Source organism: Corvus brachyrhynchos, unplaced genomic scaffold, assembly GCF_000691975.1.
Source record: "Corvus brachyrhynchos isolate BGI_N302 unplaced genomic scaffold, ASM69197v1 scaffold101, whole genome shotgun sequence".
In the NCBI taxonomy this organism is placed as follows: domain Eukaryota; kingdom Metazoa; phylum Chordata; class Aves; order Passeriformes; family Corvidae; genus Corvus; species Corvus brachyrhynchos.
Genome location: NW_008237239.1, coordinates 2,406,648 through 2,431,872, shown reverse-complemented (window position 1 = coordinate 2,431,872; position 25,225 = coordinate 2,406,648). Strand labels below are relative to the sequence as shown.

The 25,225-nt window shown below is 42.8% G+C and overlaps 1 protein-coding gene across 2 annotated transcripts in view; it reads left to right on the top strand.

Moving 5' to 3' along the window:
• ATF6 (activating transcription factor 6) overlaps positions 1-25,225 on the top strand; it is a 74,327-nt gene that overhangs the window by 28,514 nt on the left and 20,588 nt on the right. Inside the window, exon 12 of one of the 2 annotated variants that reach the window (XM_008630190.2) lies at positions 3,402-3,513. In XM_008630190.2, the coding sequence (XP_008628412.2) occupies positions 3,402-3,513 (112 nt within the window). Of the gene's footprint in view, positions 1-3,398; positions 3,514-25,225 lie in introns of both variants that reach the window. The other variant, XM_017729690.1, reaches the window with a different exon arrangement.

Genomic DNA, 25,225 nt, shown 5'->3' with positions numbered 1-25,225 from the left:
TCATCTTTTCAGGATTCTTAAGCCAAATGCAGCTACTTTTCTTGGACTAATTTCTGTCCTTTAGCAAATAACTGCTTCTAACAATTTATATTACGCTTAAATGGACCCCTGTATCACAGCTCAGCTCTTCCAGGGTCTTTCTAGCCATGAGTTTTAAGAAAATCCTTACTTTGCTCTCCAGAATCCCTTTCTAAACAGATCTGAATATTTCGGGAGGAACTAACTTGGGGCTATCTGTGAGAACATCGTTAGTTTTAAGAAGGTTTCAAAGGGCCATGAATCTGGTAAGGGAAAAGTTTCTCTCTTTGTCTTCAGGAGTAGAGCCATTATAGCTATCACCAAGTTATGATGATGAACTTAAAGTACCATTATGTCTCATTTACATTCTTTGTCTCCATCTGCTGATTATTGGAGCACATTAATGCAGCGTTTCCTGATGTCCCCTGCCCACCCCTCCCCATACCCATCTTGTCCCTCTTCCTGGTGGCAGGAAGTACTGGAGAGAAAAGATTAGGGAAACAAAATTTCTCTCTCCTGAATTCTGTGTGAGACTGTTGAGGAGGCTGTCTCCTCTAAGGTGCCAAAGAGGAGTGTAAGAGCAGAATGGAGTATAAATGAAACTTTTTGGTGAGAACACCACCTGAAATGTTGCTGTGGAAAGAAAGACAGCTGTGGCCTTTCCATTTGCATTGCTGCTTTGAAAGCAGGATCAGCCTGGAGGAAAAGAGCAAGCTGCAGGCAAATGTTACAAAAACCAGGCTGTCAAATCTTGATATGTCTTGACTGAAAAGAAAAAAAATAAGAAAAAGCTTTTTGAATTCTACAGGCAGACGAAGGATAGCTGTTTTGACTGAACACTGATGAACAACGCTCATGGCATAAAGCAGTTTAATATACATGCTTGCATTACTCTGAAAAAAAAGTATCTGGATTATTGGAAACAGTGTGCAACATCATGTAGCTCTGCATGGAATAATCTGTTGTGCTCTGAAGAAAGTGAGATTTTTTGGGTTTTTTTTCAGATTAATGATGTTTATATGAGCAGAACCAGTGAGTCATGGCAGCTGCATGCTATGACTGTGCTGGAACTGCTAAGAACATAGAACAGACTTCCAGTTCCTCCCAGAGCCATCAACTATTAGGTGCTCCATGAGATCATAGAATCACAGAGTAGTTTAGATTGTAAAGGACCTCAGGAGATCCCTAGTGCAACTTCCTGCTCAAAGTAGGCTTAACTTCAGGTTTACTGAATGTCTCTGGTAGAAGAGGTAGTCTCCATCTCCATTGTAATCTCCATCAGGAAGCTGAGGATTGAAAAGAATTTCAGGGAAGTCAGAGCAGTGGAGAAGATAAATTTTAAGATGATTTCAAAGAAAATTTTCCCGCCTAATGTCTTTATAGTCTATGTAGTTTTCTTCAGGGGTGATTTTGTTGAGGGCTTCTGTAAGTGTGTTTCTTAAGGCTTCAGGTATCAAAAAGACTCTGCAGTTGTTTTCCTAAGTTTTGCACTATTAATATTGCGGTTTTTGATGCATAGATCACTGTGTCCTGCCTCATTTCTTCCCAAAACAAGCCTATGTGTAACATCCCAGTGCTCTGTGGTGCATAACAGAGTGTCCTTCAAAGTTTTAAAACAAAAGACTTATTGATCTCCCAGTAAATGGCCAGGTTCAGCACCATTGTTTGGCATACACAGTTTAATATGATGCTTTTTTGTAATATGCAAAGATGTTACTAAAACAACGGGTAGTTTCACACCTGGCTTTGGCTCGGAAGTTCCTCCCTTCCTTTGATGGAGAGGTGGTTATCAGATGATGTTCAAAGGTAGATGCAATGTACTGCCTGTAATCCCTGATATCACTTTGTGTTTGATTTGTTACGTGACCAGGACAGCTTTATAAAGGCCCAGTGGTTTCCAAGAGCTTTGGGATAGTTTTCTCCCATAGCTGGTTTTTAGGTCTCTCTGTATCTTGTGGAGTGTGGGCGAGCACACAGATCTGTGGGCCCCGGGTCAGCTTTCAGGATGTGTTGTACCGAGCAGTGCGTGGGCGCCGTGCCTTTCATCGCAGCCCAGTTTCAGTGCTCCATCTCAGGGGTGGCTTGGTGGGCCTACATGTTTTCATGAATGAGTAATCAAGCTCACATTAGCTCCAGCCTTTGTGTCCTGTGTGTGAAGGATGGGAGCTGATTCCTCTCTTGCACAGTTGTGCAGAAGGGGATGTGTAGTGTAGAGCTGCCTGCTCCTGATCCCCCAGGACTAACACCCCCAATCCTGTGAAAGGGCAGCTGGCCTGGCAGCTGCAGTCCTTTGCTTGCAACAGGGCTCTGTTAGCAGTGGAGGAGAAGATAATGACAGCCTACTATTATTGCTGCTTGAGAAAGTCACTTGATGATACATTTGTGTCTTGTTATATTTTAGATGTACTAAAATAGTCTAAATTAACCCCCCTAGTTCAAAACCCGGGTCAGCAGAAGACAGCTTGGGAGGGGAGGGATAGCCTGATCATGTCCTTGCCACAAACACAGTGTGCTATTAAAGTGGGGGAAATTAAAATGACAGGTTGAAAGTCCAGCTAATGGTTTCCCTGAGTACAGCTTTCCAGTGTTAAATAAATAAGTTATTTTGGAGTGGGATTGGGAAAGTATAAATGATAGCAGTATATGCTAGGAACTTCTCACCTTTCCAAGATAAACAGTGGATAAGTACCATGATTGTAGGACTTGCCAGTGTTTTGGCTTAGAATGGTTTAGAGCATCTTTTCCTTGTGTCTGATATGTGTAAGATGAGAACTGTGGAAAAGATAAGCCAGAATTATGTGAGTATCTTATTTTTGCTCCTCTGTCTAAATTGAAAATCAAGAGCAAGTCTTTGAGTTGACCAGAGGACATAGCGTGGAAAAAAAAGGGTGGGTGAGAAAGAAGGTGGATTTGTCATCTGACAGTAAATTAAAAGCTCTGTTTATGCTTACCTTTGCACTTCTTTCAATTTCAGTGGTTTGGATTCTTAGCAGAAAAATTAATTTATTAAATTATTAAATGGTTTTATATTTTATTTCAGAATGACATTTCATCCTAAAATTTATTTTCAGAAGTCATCACAATTTTTCAGACACTTTAGGTTGAAGCTTTTTTTTCCTGTTGAGCTAGCAAACAGGTTTTTGCTGACCTCAGAAGCACAAACAAAAATCTGGAAATCTTTGCCGTAGTTAGACCTTTGAAGCACCTTGAACTTTCAAAAAGTACTGAGTAGTTTCATTGTCTTCACCTGTGTTCCTCATGCTCCTCTTAGTGGATGAAGAGCTGCTGCGGTTACTTTAAAAAGCTGGTCTTCAAAGTCACTGTCTCACTGAAATTAACTGTCTTGTCTGAAATAATTACCTTGCCGTTCTTTATTTCAGCAGGCACTCAGGGAATGAGCTGCAAGTGTATTATGCCTCTCCGAGGAGCTATCAAGACTTTTTTGAAGCAATTCACCGAAGGGAGGATACATTCTATGTGGTGTCATTCCGCAGAGTAAGTGTAGCAGTGGGTGCTACTGGCCTTTTATGTGTGTACTTAAGACTGCTTCTAACAGAGATCCAAAAGATGACTTAATCAAAGTTGCAGGTAAATTTGTTTCTTTTGAAATGATGCTTCTGTATATCCTTTACGGTAACATGGCCAAATCATGGTCTTTGCAAAATATGCCCATCACATTGGGAATGGAAAGAGCTTTGCAGAAAACATTGTAGTTCCAGAGCAAGACAGCCCAAAATTTCATGAACCCTGTGGTTAAACTTACACATTACAGCTATGAAATAGCAGTACAAACCTTTTGTGCTTCTGGGTATAGAAATAAATGTACCCTCTGCACAAATCATTACTGTTAACATAATACAGTTTCTATCTTCCCCTAAAACTCCTGCATTTGCAGTTTTATGTGTCACTTATCGCAGCTGTACAGGACTGTGTGTAGGGCCACAGTTTTTCTGCTGTTTTGTGACTTGTAAGCTGAGACAGATGAGCAGGTCTGCTTTCTGTGCTGAGATACAGCAGAGGCTTGTGCTGCAGCTTTGTCAGGCACAGCCTCACATCTGCAGCGCAGTTAGTGACAGTAAAAGCTGTTATAAAATGGAATTTCAGGTGTCTGATGGCACTTTCTGCACTGAAACCCTGACTGGTGTTGAAGCCAGGACAGCTGCGGTAGTGAGAAGCTGATTAGGGTCTGGTGGTGGAAATGATCAAGGCAAACAGTGCTTGAAACACCAACCTGGGGTTGGAGGAGCTTATTCCCTCCCTTTTGCAGAGGTCTTGGTGAGTCATTAGATACGTCTATAATGCACATCTGTCCCTGGGCTGAATCTGGGCTCTTGACTTGCTGAGCCTCCTGCGCTGCCATTTTGCATTTGGGGTGTTAGATGAGAATTGTTCTGTGCATGTTCACACCCAGCCATGATCCTCCCAGGAGCCCACAAAGCTCCATTTGTTTCCTCTTTGTAGGAGTGTCCTGAGAGCGGTCCCAATGTAGTGAGGGACCAGTAGTGGCCACAACAACAGCTCATCCAGCTATAGCCAGTTCTGTGTAAGAGCACACAGATCATCATAACTAGTTTTAGCAGTTTCTGTGTTGTCATAACTCTACCAATCTCTACATGCCATAGGTACACAGGTAATACGACTCTGTTCCACCTGGTACACAGCAAGTTTCTTAATTTGTGAGATGCATATCTGTAGGAAAGGTTCAGGCAAAATGAAAATAGTGGTGCTCTTCTTAGGATTAAGGTTTTGTGCTGAGTAGAAATATGAGGTTAGTTTCCAGTCTTGGGATTACTGGGTTGTGTCACAAGGCTGGAATTTTGTTATTAAATGCTTGGCATGTTCTGCTGTTCTTTCAGCTAGCAACACAAATATAGCCAGCACCAGGCTCCACATATCCTGAGGATGAGGAGAAGGGAGCAGAGAATAAAAGTTTTCCTGGAAACTCAGAACACAAAGCAGAACAGTGTTTGTAGAGGTCTGCATTTGGGACCATTGCTCCAGCCCACCTGAGTGCATGTACGTGTCCATAGGTCCTGTTTACACTGTCGGGTTAATGACCTGGAGGTTGTCAGCTCCCATTTCAAGTTGCAGAGCTGTCCTTGGAAGCTGTGTGCCTTGTGCCACAGAATCCCTACAGCTTGGCCCTGCTCTCCTGCAGGAAGAGGTGCGGAGGCCTTTTAAACCCATCTGCGAAGTTTATTTGGTAGCAAAGCTTTTGGTATTTCTGTTTTATGAATGAAATGTCCTCAAATAGAAGGCAGTTTTGTACATTACCTCATTTATTGTTTTAACAGGGCAAACCTGATCTAGCAGCAAGCTCTGCCCTGAGGCACTTTTAAATGACTTGCTTGGATTCTTTTGTGAGTGCAGAAGAAAGGACTCCTGCACAGCCCGAGGGGTGCCATCAGCAGGGCCCCAGCCTGGGAGGTGCCCTTTCACCTCCTCCTGGGGATTGCTGACTTCATTTTCTCTGGACCACAGCTCCCTTTTCACTGATGATTAGGAGCTGAGGGGGGACTGGTTCCTCCTCAGTTTGTTCCACAGTTCACTGGTGTTGCTTGCGCTTGTCCAAGTGAGGAGCCAAGGCCTGGAGATGAAAGGTTTTGTTCTCCTCATTCACAGTTTGCCATGCAGACACTCCCACATACTTAATAAGCTGTTAACAGCCCTATAACATAATAGAACAAGAATCATCCAGTGGAAGGTTCCAGGGAGTGGGTGGTTCTGGTGGTATCGTGCTCTGAGTGGAAGGTGGGACTGTGGATCTCAGGAGATCCCTTCCAGCTGATGTTCCTGGATCATCTGTTGCCGTTTTCTGCTCCATGTGCAGCCTCACAAACCCTAGCATTTCTCCTGGATGCATGTGATAAAATGTAACATTTTTTGTGTGTTCTCACTTGCAGTACAGGAGCTCTGCCCTGAGTTCCTTGGATTTGCTAGGGCTACCCAAACTCTTACACGGTAGGACTCAGCCAAGGCTTCTGGAAGTGCAGGGTTGGGAAGTAAAGCTCTTGCACACTGCATGTTGTTCTGGTGATACCTGTAAAACTGAGATTCCCATGATCTCATCGATGTTATTTTCTTTCCTTGCCTTGGAAGACTTGCAGATCTACATATTTACAGTTGAAGATTACATGGGATTTTTTTCCTTTTTAAGGAGGAAGGAGGAAAGTAGCATTTGGATCAGTTGAGTCCATACAAGAAGCAGGGCTTTTGCTCTGAGTGTCTAAAGAAATTAATTTACTGCTATTATCAGGGGAGTCTGTAATGTCATTTTTAAACAGGAAGAGTCTGCTGCTCTGCCAACACCTTTGATTTCTGCTCTGTAACATCTGTGATACCAAGTCTGCTTAATGTCTTCTAAAACCCCAGAGGAGCATGGATACAAAACTCGGGTTGGTGGATCTGAGGTGCTGTTTGCAGGGAACAGACACCTGGCTGCCTCTCTGTAAGCCTGGCACCCACACAGCTGTCTCTCAGAGCTCACATCTGTTTTGCCACAGAGTACAGGCCTTGAGATTGTTTCTAGAATTACCTGAATAGCTAGCTTAATTTGAAAAGTAATTAAGTAAATCACTGGAGAAAACAAATCCCTTCCAATTTACTTTGGCCTGTCAGTGCTGCTTCAGATCATTCCACTCTTGTGTGGTTAGGATCAGAGTCCCCACAACTTGGAATGATTAAGCAGTAGATTTCCCCATCCTGGAAGGTTCACTCAGTGACCCTTTGATGACATCTCTGCAGGTTTATTTAAGGACAGTGACATTTTTTAGGTTAAGAATGTAATTACTGTTCTTAAGGAAAACATAGTTTAAAGTTTGATTCACTTGGGAAATTCAGAGGACTTTGGGCATTTCCTCTCACTACTTTCTCTATTTCAAAGCACAAATGTCTCCTAATATCAAAGTTTGCCACTTGCATTTATTGCAGTGCATATACAGTATCTTCAGTAGAATGCAGTAAAAAGTAGATAATAAAAGGTGATTCTGTTTGTTAGGGCAAGAGTGATGCTGACCCTATAGGAATCAATGGCAAAGCCTTTACCAACTTCTGTAAGACCGGGATTTTGCTTTATAAATTTCTGTTTCAGTGCCATAAACCATAGAGCTTCAGGGAAACCTCTTATTATGAATTTCTGGTCCTACAAGCCAACATCTGCAGTAAGCATTTAAGGGTTTCTCAAGTTCTGCAAACAATTTTTTGCTGAAATTATTAAGTCAAATTTTAATCAGAACTTCTGTTCTTTCTTTGTTTATAGAATAAAAATGTCTAGGTTATTATGTGCTTCTGTTGGTAATAAGCCTGTGCTGTGCTAATTGTATTTGGGATGATATAATTGTATTTGGGATGTTATATTACTTTCAGGAAGCAAGATTATAAAGTCTGGCTTTGACATGCTTGTGCAGCAGCAGTTTGCTGTGCTGCACACACTTCTAGCAACAACAATCTGAGTGTATTCAGAGAGCACGAGGCAGGTTCCAACTCACTGCACTCCTGATGCCGTCTACATCCTGCAGGCAAAACTTTATAAGAAGTTGGCTTCAGATGGTGTTTCACAGCCAGAAATTCAGTCCTAACATATACTTTCCTCCTACTTTGTTGTACTTGACAATGGGTGGTTTTTACTGAGCATGGAGTTTTCTGCTGTTGACTTTTGTGTGGATTTCTGCAGGCTGGGACGTGTAATTTGGTGTTTCATTCAGATGAATTGATTAGACCCACATAGTCCTGCTGCCCCTAGAGATAGAGCAGCTATTCTCTATGTTTGAGTCCTATATTTGCAACTGTTGCAAGTTAACATGCAGATTTTCAAAAGATTTTACAAACTGCCCTTTTTCCAGGGGAGCCTGAGCTTAGCTATTCAGAGGAAAAAAGCTACTTTATCCCAGGATTGTAGGATTTTAAGATCTTGTCCTATATTTTATACACAAGCTGAGAATAATGTGGTATTTACCATAATGTGGTAAAAGAACTGAGGCTCAGGGCAAAGTATCCATTATAAAATTGCCTTTCCTTTTCAGAGCAGAGGTCACCCTTTAGCCTGTCTTCTCTGTGAGGCCAGTTCTTGCCTCTCTGGGAGAATTTGAGGAGGCAAACAGTGTGTGTGATTGTGCTTCACCATGCCCTGAAGCTCAGTGAGTCAGCTTCTGTCAAACTACGGCTGTATTTGACTTTCAAATTTGAGAATCCATTATGAAAACCTCCTGTTTCCATCTAAGTGTTGATAGTGAAAATTAAGTCTGGCCTGCTGCATTCTTTGTTACACATTCCCTTTTTTCTGGCTAAACTTTGGATTCTTTCAGTGTCAGGGAATTTTTTCCTTCCAAATCCCTGGTCCATATGAAAACAATGAAGCCAGCTTGCTTTCTGGTCTTTCTTGAACTGTCTTCCTTTCTGATATGGAATATTTCAGGGAGGTGGGGATCAGGGAGAGGTGACTTTCAAAGGGCCTGAGGGGTGGTGGGGAGAAGGTTTCTCTGTGCTTTTCCTGTTACTCAGCTGGGGAAGATGGTGTCTTTGGTAGCATCTTAGAGCTTAGTCTAAAAACCTCCAGAGAGAAATCTAATAATCTAAAATTAAGTCTAAAAATGTATGTTGGTCTACTAACACAAATGGCCTCACTCAGTCCTGGGATTCTCAAAATACTTGTGTATGAGAACAATACAACTGCAAGTTGGGTAAAAGGAAGCTCAAAAGAAGTTAATTTAGATTTGCAGCTTAAGGCCAGTAGTTCCTTAAAAAGTGTTTCTATCAACACCTTCTAGTATTTTCCAGCAAACCCGACTGTGTCACCATTTGTCACCGTAAGGACATCCTTTGGGGAGTGAAGCAGCAAAGAGCTGTGTGCTGTGGAGAGCTGTGTGCTGTGGAGAGCAGGAGGGCTGAGAGGAGGGGGAAGAGAAGCAGCCAGGCAGTGAGACACCCCAGGTGTGTAGGGGTGGGAGGCAGAGAGGAGCAGCTACAAGTGCCAGCTGCAGTGCAGCATCTCCTGCAGCCTCCTGGCTCAGCCAGATGCAAACAGTGGGTAGGAGGGGCCAGAACAGCAATGCAGAATGGTGTTTCTGAGAAGGGAGGTAATGCCTGTCGTATCAAGTGGGGTTTTGTTTCCTTTGCTCTGTTCTTTGCTCCTACTTGGGAATCTATTCCAAGGCATTTTGGAAGCAAAGTCTTAGTTGCTCTGATTTTTATCTCCTTGGGTCCCTTTGAACCCCAGTGTCCTCCCAATAAAATCAAGAATGGATGTGGTGTTGAGGACAGATGTATAAGCAGAGGCAGAAAAGTCAACTCGAATATGTCTGGCATGAAGCAAAGCTCCTCTTGGATTTTGTGTGTATAGTCTTGATTAGTTGGTCCTCTCTATGGTTGCTGGAACTTCATGAATCATATTAATGCCGTCACTGAACTTCTTTCAGCTTTACACGTTCCAGATCTAACTAATACTTTGTTATTTTTAAACTAGTATTTGGAAGGACAACATATACTGCAGATAATTACAGTGAAAAAAAAACATGCTGCAAAAAATGTCTCCAGAACCCAAAGTGGTTGCAGGCAGACGTGACCAGTAATAGCATACATGTATTTAAAATGTGCTGCACGCTTGAGAGACAAAGAGTTGTGGGCAAGAAGGAAAGAAAGATTGTTGGTTTTGGAAAACCTCTGTAAAAGACCCACTGCTTATGAAATTGGTGTGGGCATAGGCTAGAGAAGTATAATTGGGAAGCATGGGAGGAAGATGTGCTTATAAAGTGGGAATGGTCTCAGTGAAGGAAGTGTCAGCAGTATCTCACTTAATGAGTACAGAACAGCATTTAATAAGAGTATGGAACAGACACTGCTGTCAACAAAGTGAGCAGGAGCACAAGTTTATCCACAAACAATTAATGTGTGTTCAGTTAGAGCAGGTGGTGAAAATATGAAGCTCTGAAGCAGTTCTCTTCCTTCAGGAAGTAACCCAAGTTCAGTAATGCATTAGTAATACTTTAATTATGCCAGATGATAATGCATCTTTCTTTAGTGATACCATGGTATTCATTGAAGAAAATTTTGCTCAGATTATTCTGAACAGTTCCCAGAAGGGAACGATGGGCTCTTGCTTACAATCTGTAGCAGTATTTAATTGTGGGATCGATGTTGGCCGAGCCCTAACTGTACAGAGTCATAAATGATACCTTCAGCCCTGGAACTGCAGTAGCCAGTAAGACATTGACTTGAATTTGGTGGGAATGAACTGCTTGAAAAAATTACCTTCGTGATACTTTGTTTGCCTTGAATGATAGTACATGAAGAGAGCGCTTTAAAATACTTGTGCTTGCTTTTTTAGTTGTACTTCACACTTCTACATCTTAAGACTAGTGATTTTTCCTGTTCATTTTCAGTTTATTTATCTGACACTCTAGACAGGGTCTGTATAAAAGTAAAGCATGCAGAATTGAGGTGGTTTTGGTTTCATTAGATAGTGTCCTACATTTTAGTGGATGTTAATCATTACAGTATTACATTTGAGACCATTATTTGAAATCTTAGGCACACTTTTAGAGTTAATTCTGGTCAGATGAAGTTATTTGCTTCCAGTTTGAATTAATCCTTCTGCCAGATTTTTAGCTGGACAGCACACAAAGCTTATTTTATGAAGTAAGAGCCCAGGTGCTGTTATGAGTGTGTGCAGATTATCATCACCTCCCACTGGACCGAACAGAACTCTTGCAGCTTCCAGGTTTTATTTTTAAATAGCTGACACTCCTAGGACAAGAAGTGTGATAGAATTAACTGTACATTTTTATCTTTAAACTGGCTTTGAAACTGCTTCAAAGTGGAACATAAAACTTGTTTTCAACTTCTGTGTCTCCTAGTTGCTTGTGGTCTATCTACTGGGACGGTAATGGATGTGAGAAGAGCTCATTTTGCCTCGTGCCTGGCATGGCTTGCTCCTCACCATGCAGTTGGATAAACTCCAGTTTTGCCAGCACATTTGGTAGAGGCTGTCAGGCTTTGTGTTAGTGATTAAGAATTTGGAATGCCATGGGCTAAGCTGAGAGATCCTTCACGCTGGAAACCACTGTTCAGGAAATCCTCTTTGTGTTTTGATTGCAAATGTTAAAATGTGCCTGTGAATAATTCTGGTGCTGGAAAGTGCTTTTCATGAGAGAAGGCAAAGCTGTGCAGGAGGGGCACATGCACAGCTTGAACAGCACGTTACACAATGAGGATGCCACGGAGAAGTGGACTTCCTGTTAAATGCCATGGGCCACTGCCCTTGGAACTGGTTGGCAAAGTGCCACTAAGCATTGCATAAGTGATTGTTGTTACTCCTTGGTTTCATGACTATCCAAAATAAGGTTTCAAGTGTCAGCTGTCTCCAAGAGGGTTATATCCAATATGAGGAAGGCATTCTGAGCTGTGCTCAGAGAGTCGCGCTGTGTGAAGGAACACAGGCCTTTGGATCTGAATCCCACCAGGCTCCTGTGTGTTAAACAATGCTCTAGAGACTCTAGAAGTGCACATTCCCAAGCTGTTCCTCAGTGTGGAGATTCTTAGGTTGAGTCACTTGTTAGCATCTGGGAGGCTCTTGTTTAATCTCCTTTCCAGGAAATCAGCATGGAGCTCTTCTTTCTAAGAACAGTGCTGAGCCCTCGGACCTGGAGCTTTTCATCAAGGACTCAGTGAGTAATCAGTGGGCAGGTGACTCCTGGAAAAGGTGACTGAAAAGAAACCATTTTGCTGTCTCTGGGACCAGCATCTCCAGAAGGGCATCTCCTTGACATCAGGGAAGTAACACTGTGGGTTTCTCTTTGCTCTTGCTGGACCATCTGTTTGGCATTTGCTAACCAGCTGTAAGCTTTAACTCTCCAGCAGGCAGCAGAGGTGCTGCATACAATCCAGGCATGAAGTTTCCTGACTTCTCAAGCTCAGTTTCCGAAGTGCCACCATAGAAAAACATGTACACTGGATGTTTCATCCACATGAAACTGGATGTAAATGTGCCGTCATTTGGAGAAAAGCAACAGATGCTGCAGTTTGCTTGGTGTAAAATTTTGGCAAAAGCAGGTAATTGCAGCTCTAGGTGAGTAAGTGTAAAGAACTACCATTTATACAAGCAGAAAGGAACTTGGGGTTCAGGCTAAACACTGGTGTGGTTCTACAAATGCTGAAAAAAGGTTGTGAAGCCAGCTGGGTAAACAGCAATGTCGTGACAGGGTATTTCCATTTCAGGGTAGAGTTGGTTAGTGTTGGCTTGGTATGGCAGTCCAGGAGGAGGATACTGCCCACACCATGGCACTTGTCAAAAGGAGGTAAGAAATGCATTTTAAAAGAGTGTATGTCCCTCAGTCTCATTGTCATGCACACAGGCATATAAGGAGTGCAGGATAGGCCAGAAAGAAGAACCTGACATCCTGTAAGTTCTCAGATAATTACCTTTTAATTCCCTGCAGCACTCCATCCCTCTTCTGCTCTCCTGGCAGTTCTAACCATCACTGTCCAGCAGAGTAGAACCTCTTCACGTGGATCAAAACTGACACCCTTATGACTTAGTCTTTCCAAATCTTGATGGTTGATTTGAGAAGTTACCTGTTTGCTTGTAAAAGTCACTTCCAGTACCTTAATTCTCATAGGAAATAGGCATCTAAGAACAAGACTGGTGTGGATTAAAAGAAGGAAACCAGAACCCTGTACCTCAGCTGTGGCACCTTCTGTCCGATTCTGTTACAAATCACCTCTACCTGCTTGTAGCGCTTTTTCTGTTTGAAAATGTCCTGACAAAGCCCTGATGCAGCTGCCTTGGCTTGCAGGAAGTTACAGTGTTCAATCTGGCCCATCAGATGATGTGTTGCTGTGCTCCTGGTCTGGGTTTCCCTCCCAGTAATGGCACGTGCAGTTGTTAATAGGGGCTGTGTGTGCTCTTGGTGTGCTTACAAACAGATCTGTGTGGGATCAGAGGGAGAGGGGGAAATGATCTGCAGCCTGGGGACTGTCTGGAGTTCACTTGCCTTTGTGTGGGTCAGGGGTAGCTCTGCAGAGCCAGAAGAGGTTCAGAGGGCGAGAGGGAATGGAAATGAAAGGGAACACATCCACCAGGAGGATGTAGCCTCAGGCTCTTGCTCTTCTGTAGACCTGCACGTTAAGAGCCTGATAAGGTATTTTTGTTGATGAGTTGGGGTAATAAAGAGAGTTGTGACTACACATATTAAACTGGTTAATGGCAAGCTGAGCGACTCTCCAGCTAGAAGAGAGGATTTGGATTGGTGCCTTCAGGCTGCTCAGTACCTCTGGTATTTTGCAGAAATTGTGGTGTGTCTAAGATGTTCAGTCTTTTTGTGTAGAATTAAAACCAGTACAGGAGCAAGAAAAGAGGGGAGGGTTCATATGTAATTTGGGTGATTTAAAAAGTGCCCGTGCAATTGATGCTATCCGTGTAGTGAAATCAATTATTTTGCCTTATTATTTGTACCCTCAGTGTCTAAGAAAACACTGATGCATGTCCTCACCTAAAACCTTTCATGCATCATTTCTCACATCTTTATTCTATGATAAGAATTCTGGTAGAGCTTTCTTTGACCTGAAAGTCCCCTGTATTTTGAAATAAAAAAGCTGGAAACTCCAGTGGTTTGGTGAAATGTTGTCAATGGGGCATTTCATTTTTAAAACCCACATTTATGAAAACAGAGCTTCTGTGGTTACACGGAAGCTGATACAGTTGCATCATACTTTGCAGAATATTTGTAGAAAATGTTGAAATTAGCTTGAGACTTCTTGTTCCACGAGAAAAATGTACATAATGAGAACACTTGAAGGCAAAAGCATTTTTCTGTACTTCTAGATGTCTTAAGTTATTGGCACATGTCAAGTGAGAAGTGCACTGATAAAGGCTTAGGTTTGCTTAATTTGCAGTGTTCCTCTCATACTTCTGTTTTTCTTCCTTAATTTCATTTCATCTGGCTTCTTTCTTAAATCATTTCACAGATTGTTGTTGCTACTTTATGGACTACAGGCACCACAAATTCTCAAGCACCACTCAAGGCTCCTTCTCTGCTTAATGGAGGCAGAAAAGCTCTTCTCAGTTTTCCCCACCTATCCCAAACACCTACCCTTGCATGGACTGGATTTCCTTCCAGAGGTGCCTTTCCTTCTGTAGGTTTTAAAGGGAGCCCAGACAGCTCTGTGAGACAGCTAAAGCTGGAAAAAATTGATCTCACGCTGAGTGGGGAGATGAAAGCCTTCTATTTGCTTGAGTCGTTATGTTCTAAATGTGGTGGAGAGCTGGCAAGTACTGATAGAAGAAAACATATTCCTCTGCAGGAAGAGAGCCAGGCCCAGCCTGAAAGCTGTAGCCTGATGTCTTCTGAGTAGCATGCAAGCAAGAATCTCCACGTTTTTATCTTCCCAAAGCTGACCTTTCCCTCTCTTTTATCTAATCTGGTGCCTGTGATCTTGCTAATTCAATTGCTGTGGCAGACAGGCAGTTACTCACATGCATAGTCACGAGATGGACTAGGAGTGTAATGCTCGTGCACCAGTTTACAGCTCTGTTTGTCCATTATCAGGTTTCAGACCAGGATCCAAGCGAACTGTTGTCACACGAGAAACCTTTTTCTGTGGAAATTGCTGTTTTCTACAAGCTGTACAATGGACAAGTACAAGTGGCTTGTATGATGGCTTGTACAACACTGTAGTACTCTCACACTGTTCAAAACTGGATGATTTCTTCCCTAGCTACATGAGCAGATCCCAGGACTTTTTGAGGGTAAAGACCAGTGAGTCATTTACATGGTTTACCACCACCAGAAAGGAGGGTTCCTGTTGTCCATGCCAGTTCCTTGGCTGTTCATACTCTGGTCAGATCCCTCCTTGGGCCGTTTTATTGTCTTGGTGGGAAAACAGCTTGAGGAATTTGGAGGACTGTCAGGAGAGTCTGACAATTGCCAGAGGATGGCAGGGAAGGAGAAGGAACCCTCCTGTTTTCGGTGGTCAGGGGATCAGATTGCTTAGGCTATGCCATTCTGAAGTGCACTTAAGGTAGCTTGGGGGTGATTAAGGAAGAATCCTCAATATCAGGCATCCAAGATCCTTTTTGCTTCCAAGTATGAGTTAATCACATACCTTCTATATGCTTTTAAGACCATTTTCCATCAGATTGTTTTCTTGGTTTGGTTTGAGGGGGTTCTTTTAAGGGGGAAATGTTAAGTGTTTATAGTCCTTTTTCCCTTATTAAATGATCTCTGGTTCTAAAACTGATTTAAGTCTTCCTCAGCAAGACTAGAAATTCAAACAGAGCAGACATTTGGCAAAAAATCTGGACTCAGAATTGAGATTTAGAAGTGAAACTTAGATACAAATGTGAAAAGGAGAAAGCTCATCAGGCTAGGCTAAATACAAACCCATGGGCAAAAAAAAAAGAAAGGAAAGTTCATCTTCATACTCTCTTAACTGAGATTATTAGTAACAGAGGCAATAACTTCTTTAACATCATTATATTGAATATCTCTTTAATTAGAAGAAGATATGAATAGTTGGTGAATCCTTAGCCATACAGATGTCCCAGAATCTGCAGAATGAGAAACATCTTTCCAACAAGCAGCTGGAATGCAATACACATTGCACAGCTTAAAACGCTGCCATCAAATTTGGATTCAGCCCACTGCATCCTAATAGGAAAACTTTGTTGTCTGTGCACCAACATTTTGGGGGAAACAGAAGGCAGCTTGGATTTGGAGCCCCAGCCATGGCCTGAGTGTGCCAGACCACCATCCAGCCATTGGCAGCCCAGGGACTTTGCCTGTCCCTGCTGCCAAGATGTGCAGAGACCCACCCGGGTCTGAGCTGAAGTCATTGCAGAGCTCTGGGTATATCTGGGGGGTTCAGGCAAAAATGCAACCGACTGCTCGCTGAGAAGAGCGTTTATTTCTGTGATACCTGGGTGTGTTTCTTTCCTTATGTCCCATGTTGCTTTATTCTTGGGGGTTTGGCAGTGGCACTTGCATTGTGGGTGATTATGTAAAGGTATTATTTTATTCAACTTTGACATAATGTGGAAGGAGGGGGAAACCACTTTCAGTACTATAATCAGAGGAGAGAAATTGGTAGAGAAGAAAGAGCACCCAATTCTTTAGGTTCCATAGAAAGGTGCTTTCAAAGCCACTTTACCCAGCAGGTACTGACAATGCAAATGAGACCCATCTTTTTAAAACCAGGTCAAAGGCAGTTTAGTAAAAGTAATAAACACATACCTGTGTTTATAAAACAGCTTTCTGCCTGTGACCTAAAACATCATTTCTTCCCGCAGCTTGGGAGGTGATTACCTCCATCTCCATGAAGAGGAGTTAGCTTCATAGAGGTTTAGAGAGAGATTCAGGTACCCTGAGCACATGAGGCTAAAGGATGGAGGGCAGGAGGAGATCCCCAGAAACGTAACTCATGGCCAGTTGCTTTTTCCAAGAATTTGAGGAATAACAAACTCTTCTAACCCAGACTTTCCAGTCCTCTGGTGTATTTCTGTGTAACTGATGCAACTTCCACAATTAGGAAAAATTTGTTGCTGATTTCCTGTACATCTGCTGTGGTCTCAGAAGCAGCATCTCTCTGGCTGCAGATGAGAATCAAGCTGCCACTGTCTGCTCTTGGGCAGTACCATGGTTTAACCTCATCTAGTAAATCAGTACCATGCAGCCACTTGCTCAGTCCCTGTCTCCCCACCAGTGGGGGAGGACAACTGGGGGGAAAAAAGTACACCTTGTAAGATAAAACCAGTTTAATAATTAAAATAAAAGCAATATGATAATAATTAAAGTAGTAACAATTATAGTGAAAAAGAGAGAGAGGAGAGGAGCAAGTGGTGCACAGCACAGTTGCTGACTGACGCCCAGCCTGTCCCAAGCAGCAATCCCAGCCAGTTCTCCCCAGTTTGTGTACTGGACACAACATTCTGTGGTATGGGATATCCCTTTGTCCAGTTTGGGTCAGCTATCCAGGCTCCTAGCAGTGCACCTGCTCACTGGCAGATCATGGGAGAGCCAAAAGTCCTTGATTTACGGTAAGCTCTTCTCAGCACCAGCCAAAGCATCAGTGTTATCAACTTTATTCTTACATAAATTCAAAACAGGCACCATGCCAGCTGCTAAGAAGAAAATTAACTCTCTCCCAGTTGAAACCAGGACAGGCACTGAAGGACAAGCAGCAGCAAGCTGTGGCTGTCCCAGCAGGGAGAAGAGAGAGGAGCACCCTGAGTTTGGCTCCCACTGGGTTTGGTCTGAATTTAGTTCAGACTTACTTTATTCCCTCCTGTCAGTAGCCTTGCTTTCAGTTTGTTTGCTTAGCCTCCTCAGTGAATATATTTCCAGCAAGTTGGCAGCAGTCACAGATCAGCGGATGGATCCGGAAAGGGAGGATGTCACACCACGAGATGTACGCTGCAGTTGTCTTTTTATTCCCTCAAACCAGATCTGAATCCAGTACCTGATCTCCTGCCTGCAAAGGGCATGTATGCTCTCTTTGCAGACACTAAAACATGTTTTAAGGTAAATAGCAGGTGTTCAACTCAGAAATGCATCTGTGCACGCTCAGTTTTTGGGCTGATGAACAGTTGGGTCCTATTGTGCCATATGATGGACCAGGTGCACACTTTTTAGAATCATTAGCAGCTTCTGTGAAATGGAGTTTTGCAGTCTAGTAGTATTTTTATTCACAGCTTTAAATGTATCTTCACCTGTACACTAGTAATATATATAATTTTTCTTTGCATGGGAACATGTTTGGATCCACTTAATAAAAGTTGCCCTTCAGACTGAATCCTGCATTGTGTCCAAATTCTGAGTGTCTCAGCTTCTTTAGCTGAGCTGTCCAAGATGCTGAGTCTGTTGCATTGACAACTGCAGGTACTCTACTTCTTGGTTTGCAGCTGTCTTACATAGTGTGGAGCTTGAATGGGAGATTCAAATTCTTTCTGTTGCTGCAGAAGGCAAGAAGACAGTAACTTCACATCAGGGCTGGATCTTGTGCCATATGTGTTGTAGGAATGAACACACTGTGATCAGATTAATTGCCTTGATTTAAAAAAGATTGAAGTCTTGGCTCTACTTCACAGTTGTTTCTGGTTAGGATTTTAAAGTTCTCTTGCATTCCCAGCTGTCTGCATGTGTGGGCATTTTTGCTCTGTAAGAAGGCATCCTTTCTGCTGCTTTGAAATTAAGTTGTTCTGCCAGAAGAGTGTTCAGTCACAGCCTGTGTGACCTTTCCTGGACTTGTGTAGCTATTCCTGAATGCTTCTCATGTGTATTTAACCCTGATTGCTATCTTTGGTATCTTTTTAACCCTGATTGCTGTCAGCATCTTTCTCATACAGTCTTTTCATGAGAGGTCTGCCGGTTCGCAAGACAAGGAAAAGGTGAGGTAGAAGTATGATCTTGACAGACTTCCAAATTTGAGCCCAGGTCCTTAAGGATCTTAGAAATGCTGCTTGAAGAGCCTTCTGGTCCACCCTCCTGTGTGGAGGAAGGCTACTGCTGACAGTGAGTGAGGTTGGCTGTGGCATTGTCAAGTGGGCTCTGAAGAGCTCTCAGGATGGAGATGTCACCACAAAGCGAGATCAAAGTGTTCTAGTACTTCACTGTGCTTTGAAGTCAGCGGGAAGAGAAAGCAGAGGACAGCTGTATTAGCAAATGGGTTTGGAACCCCAGTGTTACATTGATCCAGCATTTGGAGAAAGCCTGGCATAAATTTCTTTTTAGCCATCCAACTTCTGTTTCTTGGGAATGTGATCTGAAGAGATCACGCTCCACTCTAAGGAGTGTGCCCATGAAACTGCATCGTTTTTATGCCCTGGCTGGCTCTGTGCTTGTGGGGCTGGGCTGCAAGAGGCAGACCAGCAGAAAAATGGTGTTTGCTGATAGTAACATTCTCCACTACAGTTCGGGTTGGCTGTGCTTTTTGGGGCAGTCTCCAGCTGAGCAGTAATTCTGGGAATCCAGGATTTGTCTTCTGTAGAAGACCTGAGGTCTTGCTGACAAATACAGCAACTTTGGGTTAATGTTTTGTGAGAGAAGCAAAGAATCTGGATTATATCCTTTTTGGTTTTACTGGGCTGGATTCACATGCCCTACCTAAATGACATGTTTTTGCAATTACAGATTGCAGTTGCAAAACTAATAGCCTACAGATGCTATGCACAGGCAGAGCTTTGCTGCAGTGAATTATAGAAGGAGGGGAATTTCTTTTTATGGGTAGTAGTAATAAAACAATTAATTCCTTTTGGGTCTTACAACTTTGTAAAATCTGCAAAGATAGTTGACAGACTCAGCTGGGAGTTGCAGATGAACTGCATTTCTGTGCTCCTATAGCCCCTGGGAAGGACAGAAGATGGCAGAGAAACATTATTTTCAAGTAATTTGAAGCAAACATTTTTAATTTTATGATGCTGGTTTGATTGAGAGAGCCTTTAGAAGAAAATTTGATCCTTATCAAACATAACTGAGGAACTTTTCGACCAGTACAAGCTGGGATTTTTTTACCTTTCACAGAGGCACAGAACTAAGTCAGCTAGACATACCTTTTCCAATTTGTTTTGAAACTCAGCTAATTTCCACAAATAACACACACACAAATTATCAAAGTATTTTCAAGTCCTTTAGAACTTTCCTATACAATTTTAACCAAAACTGTTTACTTAAGCATAGAATTCTATCCCTCACATCCTCTTACTTCGCATTTAGGAATTTTTTTTTAATCTGCTGCCAAACCAAAATTACATCATAGCAAATGCATGCATTGTTCTTTACTTTTGGGCCTGCAGAGCAGTTCTGCAGACAAGTTTAATTGGCAGGATTTCTGTCCAGTCTCTGTCCTGTGCCCTCCTTGTTCACATGGCCTTTTTCCTTCCTATTCAGATAAAAAAAAGACAAAACTACAAGGAAAAGTACATTTATGATAGAAATAAAGTCCAAATGGGGTGCCTTCACCTCATTCTCCCTTGCAATTGGACTGGTGTTGCTGTGCCTCATTCAAGTTTCTGCAAACTGTCATTTCCTGGGGCATTCCCTATCCACAGGGCAAGGATGATGGTATTTAGTGCCTCTTATTTAGGATGTCAAAGTCAAAAAAGATATTCAAATAGCTTGGGTAGAAATGAGGCAGGTTCATCTTGGGTAATTCCAGAGTGAGGGATTTGCAAAGGAATGGGGATCTTGAGAGAAGCTGGTAATTTTGCAGGTCTGGTGTCACTTGGTTAACAGGATGAAGATAGATGTTTCAGTAGGACAGAAGGTTAATGAGCGTGTCTTTGGAAGTGTGCTCATGTTCCACTTCCTGGAGGGAGACACGGTGCCTTCTCAGAGGCCCACTGGGTAGAGTCTATAGATACCTGATAACCAGCATATTTCAGTGTTGTCTCAAGACTGATAGCAGAGAAGCTGATACCGTGTGAAATTCTATTATGTGTTTTCTGTGGGTTCCTTGCAGTCATTACCCCATCTTTCACCTGCTCCCATACTCTTCATGTCATGGATTCCCTGTAAGGATCCATGCTGAGGTGAGTAGATCTCCTTGGATTTCTAATGTCTACCTTTAAAAAAAAACTCAGACACCAAGCAAACGAAAAAACTCAATGCATCAACTTTAAAAACAAGTCAGCTTTACTCAGTTCATGGTATAATGAGCAAAGAGTGGTGGCTATGAGTCACAGTTTGTGTAGAGGTTTTAATTGGTTCCTCCTCTTCAGCCTTGTATGTTGAATAAAAGGATTATAAGCCATGAAAATAGAAAAACTGAATAGTGTATCAATATTTTCCACCTTTGTGTGACACGTGCTTTACAGCTGCCTTTTGTGCACCTCCACAATGCTCTGCATGGTTGTGAACTGCAAAGGACACAGTTCCCAGCAGGTCTCTGTTATTCTTAGTAGTCTCCATAACCTTTCTAGTTCTTAATCCAGGAGATCCTTTGCTGCTGGTTCTCCTTTACACTGAGAAAACACTCCAAAGCTGAGCCCTGCTCGTGGACAAGCAGCAGTGCTGCCTTTGAAGGGAGTGGGGGAAACTCTTCCAGAGGAAGCTTGTGACAGAGTGAATTTTCCATTCCTCTGAGGTCTCTGGGATTTTCACAAGGCTCTCTGACTCACAGCGAGGTGCTTTCCAGTTAGTTTGCTTTTGGAGCCCAGGCCATATCACATCTGGCAGTAGCACAATTTACAATAAAAGGCTAAAGACTTCTTCATTTAAAGGTCCCTCATGTGGAAACTAAACTGGATAGCAACTCCTCCTTCTGCAGGGACACTGACTAGAAACTCTTCCAGAGTGCAGTTAGGTTTTATTTATGAAAATTTGTCTCGGAATGGCAGAAAAGTGTAATCTTACACTACAGGACATTTTATTGACTGTGGGATCGAGCTATTTCTGGTAGAACACTTAAATAAAAATCATATCTCTTCACTTCATTCCATCTCTGTGCGCAAAGTATAGGCTGTAAAAACCACCTGTGCACAGAAACACAGGGACTGGAACAGCACTGGCATGAAAAGGAGCAATTCTGACAAAAATAAAGCGGAAAAAGAATCTCTATTCCCACCACTTTTTGGAGCTTTCTTGTTCTGGGACAGTCTTCTCCCCATCCCTCAAAATGGGCTTAAAACCTAGAAAAGTAATTAGATGCTATGATTAGGGGTTGAATTCTCAATTGCAAACGGTCTTCTTTAATTGTGCTGCAAAATCAAACTGTTGATGTGTGCTGGCTAATGTCAAGGTTTATACAGGTAGAACTGGTACAATTTCAAACCAAGTTAAATGATTATTGTTAAACTCAAAGGGGTAAAGCTACTGGGACCTCTCAGGGTGGGCTGTCAAGAGTGGTGCAGAGAGGCTGATGCCGTGTGAAATTCTAATGTGGGTTTTCTGTGGGTTCCTTGCAGTCATTATCCCATCTTTCACCTGCTCCCATACTTTTCATGTCATGGATTCCCTGTAAGGATCCATGATGAGGTGAGTAGACCTCCTTGGATTTCTAAGGTCTATCTTTAAAAAAGAACCGCAGAAACCAAGCAAACAAACTCAGTGCATCAACTTTAAAAACAAGTCAGCTTTACTAAGTTCATGGTATGATGAGCAAAGAGTGGTGGCTATGAGTCACAGTTTGTGTAGAGGTTTTAATTGGTTTCCTCTCCTTTTTTTTTTCTGTTCTCAAAACTATCCCCATGCTTTTCAGATACAAGGGTCAGAAGTGCTTCCAGAGGCACTCTCCCCTCTGCATTTAACATCCTGTTTAACATCCACTGATAGTGAAGGCAGTGTTTCAGGAACTTCTAGCATTTTCAGATGGACCAGTGCTGCCTCCAGTGTGGTGTAACCTCAGGGGACCATATGGTTGCCGTCACCCAAATGAATCCATAATGAAATTATGCAGCCATTTCCTCTACAAATTTGTAAACTTTCATACATATCCTTTTTGAACTGGCAGTGGAAACCAGAAATGCCAAGACCTGACTCCCATTTACCTCTGATCTGTGCTCTGTGCTTTGTGGTATTGGGAACTGCTGGGGTAGATGAGAATCAGCCCCTTGGCTCTGAGTGCACCTTGGTGAATTCTCTTCCCTGGGGAACAACCTCCTTTTGTATTCAGAGAGCTGCTGAGATCCAGCCCTGGATTCCTTGTGAATGAAGTTCTCAGGTACCCTTTCTTGGCCAGGAGTTGTGTGCCAAAGGCTGTGATGCTGTTCAGGGCCAGGTCAGTGGTCCGTGTAGGAGAACAGGACAGACACATCACATCTCTGGCAACAGCAGAAAGCCTGAAACAATGATCCTGAAATTCTTTTAGAAGTGTTATATCTGCTGTTTGTGGGAAAAAAAGCTGGCTCGTGGGCTCTGTCAGCTCAGGGGTTTAAGAACTCTAGCTCCTTGGAGTATATGTACTCTGGATGAGTCTCTGAAGCAGCATGCAGTTTTTTGGGCTTGGGAGAGCACATTTTTGTTGCACATTCTTTGTATTGCCAAAAGCATACCTGTAAAGAAGGTCCAGTGCCATGTCATTGACTCGAAATCCCTGAAGATGTTCAGAAAAAACAGGTTCGAAAGACAATGCATGGATTTGATGCACAATTTTTGTATGATTGAAAAAGCACTTTTTTTCTATCTGCTTTATCTTGAGATCACTAGGTGTGGTCAGATTAACAGATAATCTTTTAAACTGTCAGGAGATGTTGAACACTGCAGAAGCAGTGCCATTAAAGAAAAATGGCCCCTCAGTGGGATGTGGGGAGCTCCTCAGCCTGGGTCGGCAGTGGCTGTAATGTGGTCCTAGAATCACAGCGGGAAAAGTCAGGCTGGAAGAGGTTGAGGCACACAATTCCCTGGGAGACTTCTTAGTCATAAACAGAGATGAAAAAATGCCCAGCTCCAGTGTTTGTTTGCTGTAAGAAGCCTTGGGAAGCTGATGGACAGAGTGCCCTTTGGCATGCCGAGGCGCCTGGCTCCATTTGCCCCCTCTGCTCTGGCAGCTGCCTTTGTTGGTTGCAATATTCTAGCACGGAGGTGGTCTCCAAGGCAATGGTAAAGATCAAATCTCCTCATCAAGGCAAATTGCCAGAACAGCACATTAAAGTTTTCCTTTGGTATTTTAATCCAGTCTCCTCAGAGCTTTTATTGCTGTAAAGCAACAAATGTCACTGGTTTTTGCAAAAGATTATCCTTGGTTTGTCAGAGATGGATCTCTTAACGAAGAGCGGGGCTCGTTGGGACGTCTTGACAAAGCCTTCGTGGGAAGTGGGCTGGGGGCTGTGTTCCTGGAGCCTTGGCTCCTGCATGGATCACATCTGTACTTTGTAGGGTACATTCTCCAAGCCACTGGGAAGGGTCAGAGGCTTGGCCTGCCCTGCAGCAGCACGACCAGCAGTGTTCACACAGGCAGATGTGCTAAATATGCTCTAACAAAGCACATCTACATCGTGTCGTTAATTAAGACCTCAGAAAAGCCTTTTGAAAAATACTTACCCATACCTAAGCCCAACAGCTAAGAAGGTAAGAAAAATCTGGGGGAATTGATTTGACAGATAGTAACCTCTGGGATAGGAGGAAAGACAGCTCATGCTGAGAGTGCACAGCCTTGCGGGGCTGGAAATCCGCTCCTTTGTGTCCCGTGTCATGCGGGATTCCCTCAGATGCGTGCACCTCTCCTCCAAACAGTCCCTGCAATATTTTCCTCCATTGTGGGCATACTGTGAGGATTAATTCCTATGTGTTTCTGTCACACAATGAAACAGGAATGGAGGAGGTGCAGGACTGTTCCCTGGGAGGTGCTGTGGCTGATGGGATATGCATTGCAAAAGCCAAAACAAGCAATATTGTTAGTTCTACTAATTTAAAAGCCAAGAGCCCAGCTTAGAAGTGATGATAGTTTAAGAAACAAAATGAAATCAAAAAGACCCATGACTAGCATTTTTTTCCTCTAATGAAACCTCATGGTATGCAGTGATGATGTTTCGTTTATGTCCTTAAACTATGGGAGTTAAAACCAGGTTTTTTTAATAAAAGCTAAAATGTCTGCATCTTTTCATGCATCTAGGTAGGAGGGACTTTGAGTACCAAACCACATGTCATGAGACTGAGGCTGAAGCTGCAAGAGCAGCAGGACTTTTGGAATATTCTAGCACAGTGGAGTAGGATTTCTACTGCCATTTGGCTGTAGGGGTTAGAGATACATGAGGCTCTAAAGCTTAATCCCTGCTAGAGTCCTGATAACACTGATGTGATATGCAAGAAACCTCAGAATCCTTATTGCAGTTCCATGTGTTGTTGAGACTTACTAAATGAAGGTAATGTGTTCGTGGCTGGATTTTTAGTATCTGTGTCTATATTTATCTGTCAGACCATCTCATCTGGCTTCAGTATCACAGAGCTGTAGAGATGATCAAAAGCAAAATGACAATGCTGAAGCAAGGGCTCATTTGGAATATTTTTCCAGGCTGATATTTTTCCAGTCATTCTGCCAGCAGTCTCAGGTCTGCTTTGTCTGTTTAAACTGTCGTCTGAGTATAACTCCTGGTCCCAGCCAAAGCCATCTGTTGTTGGGTAATAGTTCTGACTTATTCTGCCTCTGGTTGACACTCATGCTCCTGAGCCAGATGCTGACTTGCAAAATTTGCTTTTATTCATTTTCAGTTTTATACCATGTGTTAATATCAAAAACAGCATTTTAATTTGGGGGGGGGGGTTTGCCTCTTGTTTAAAATTAGTGT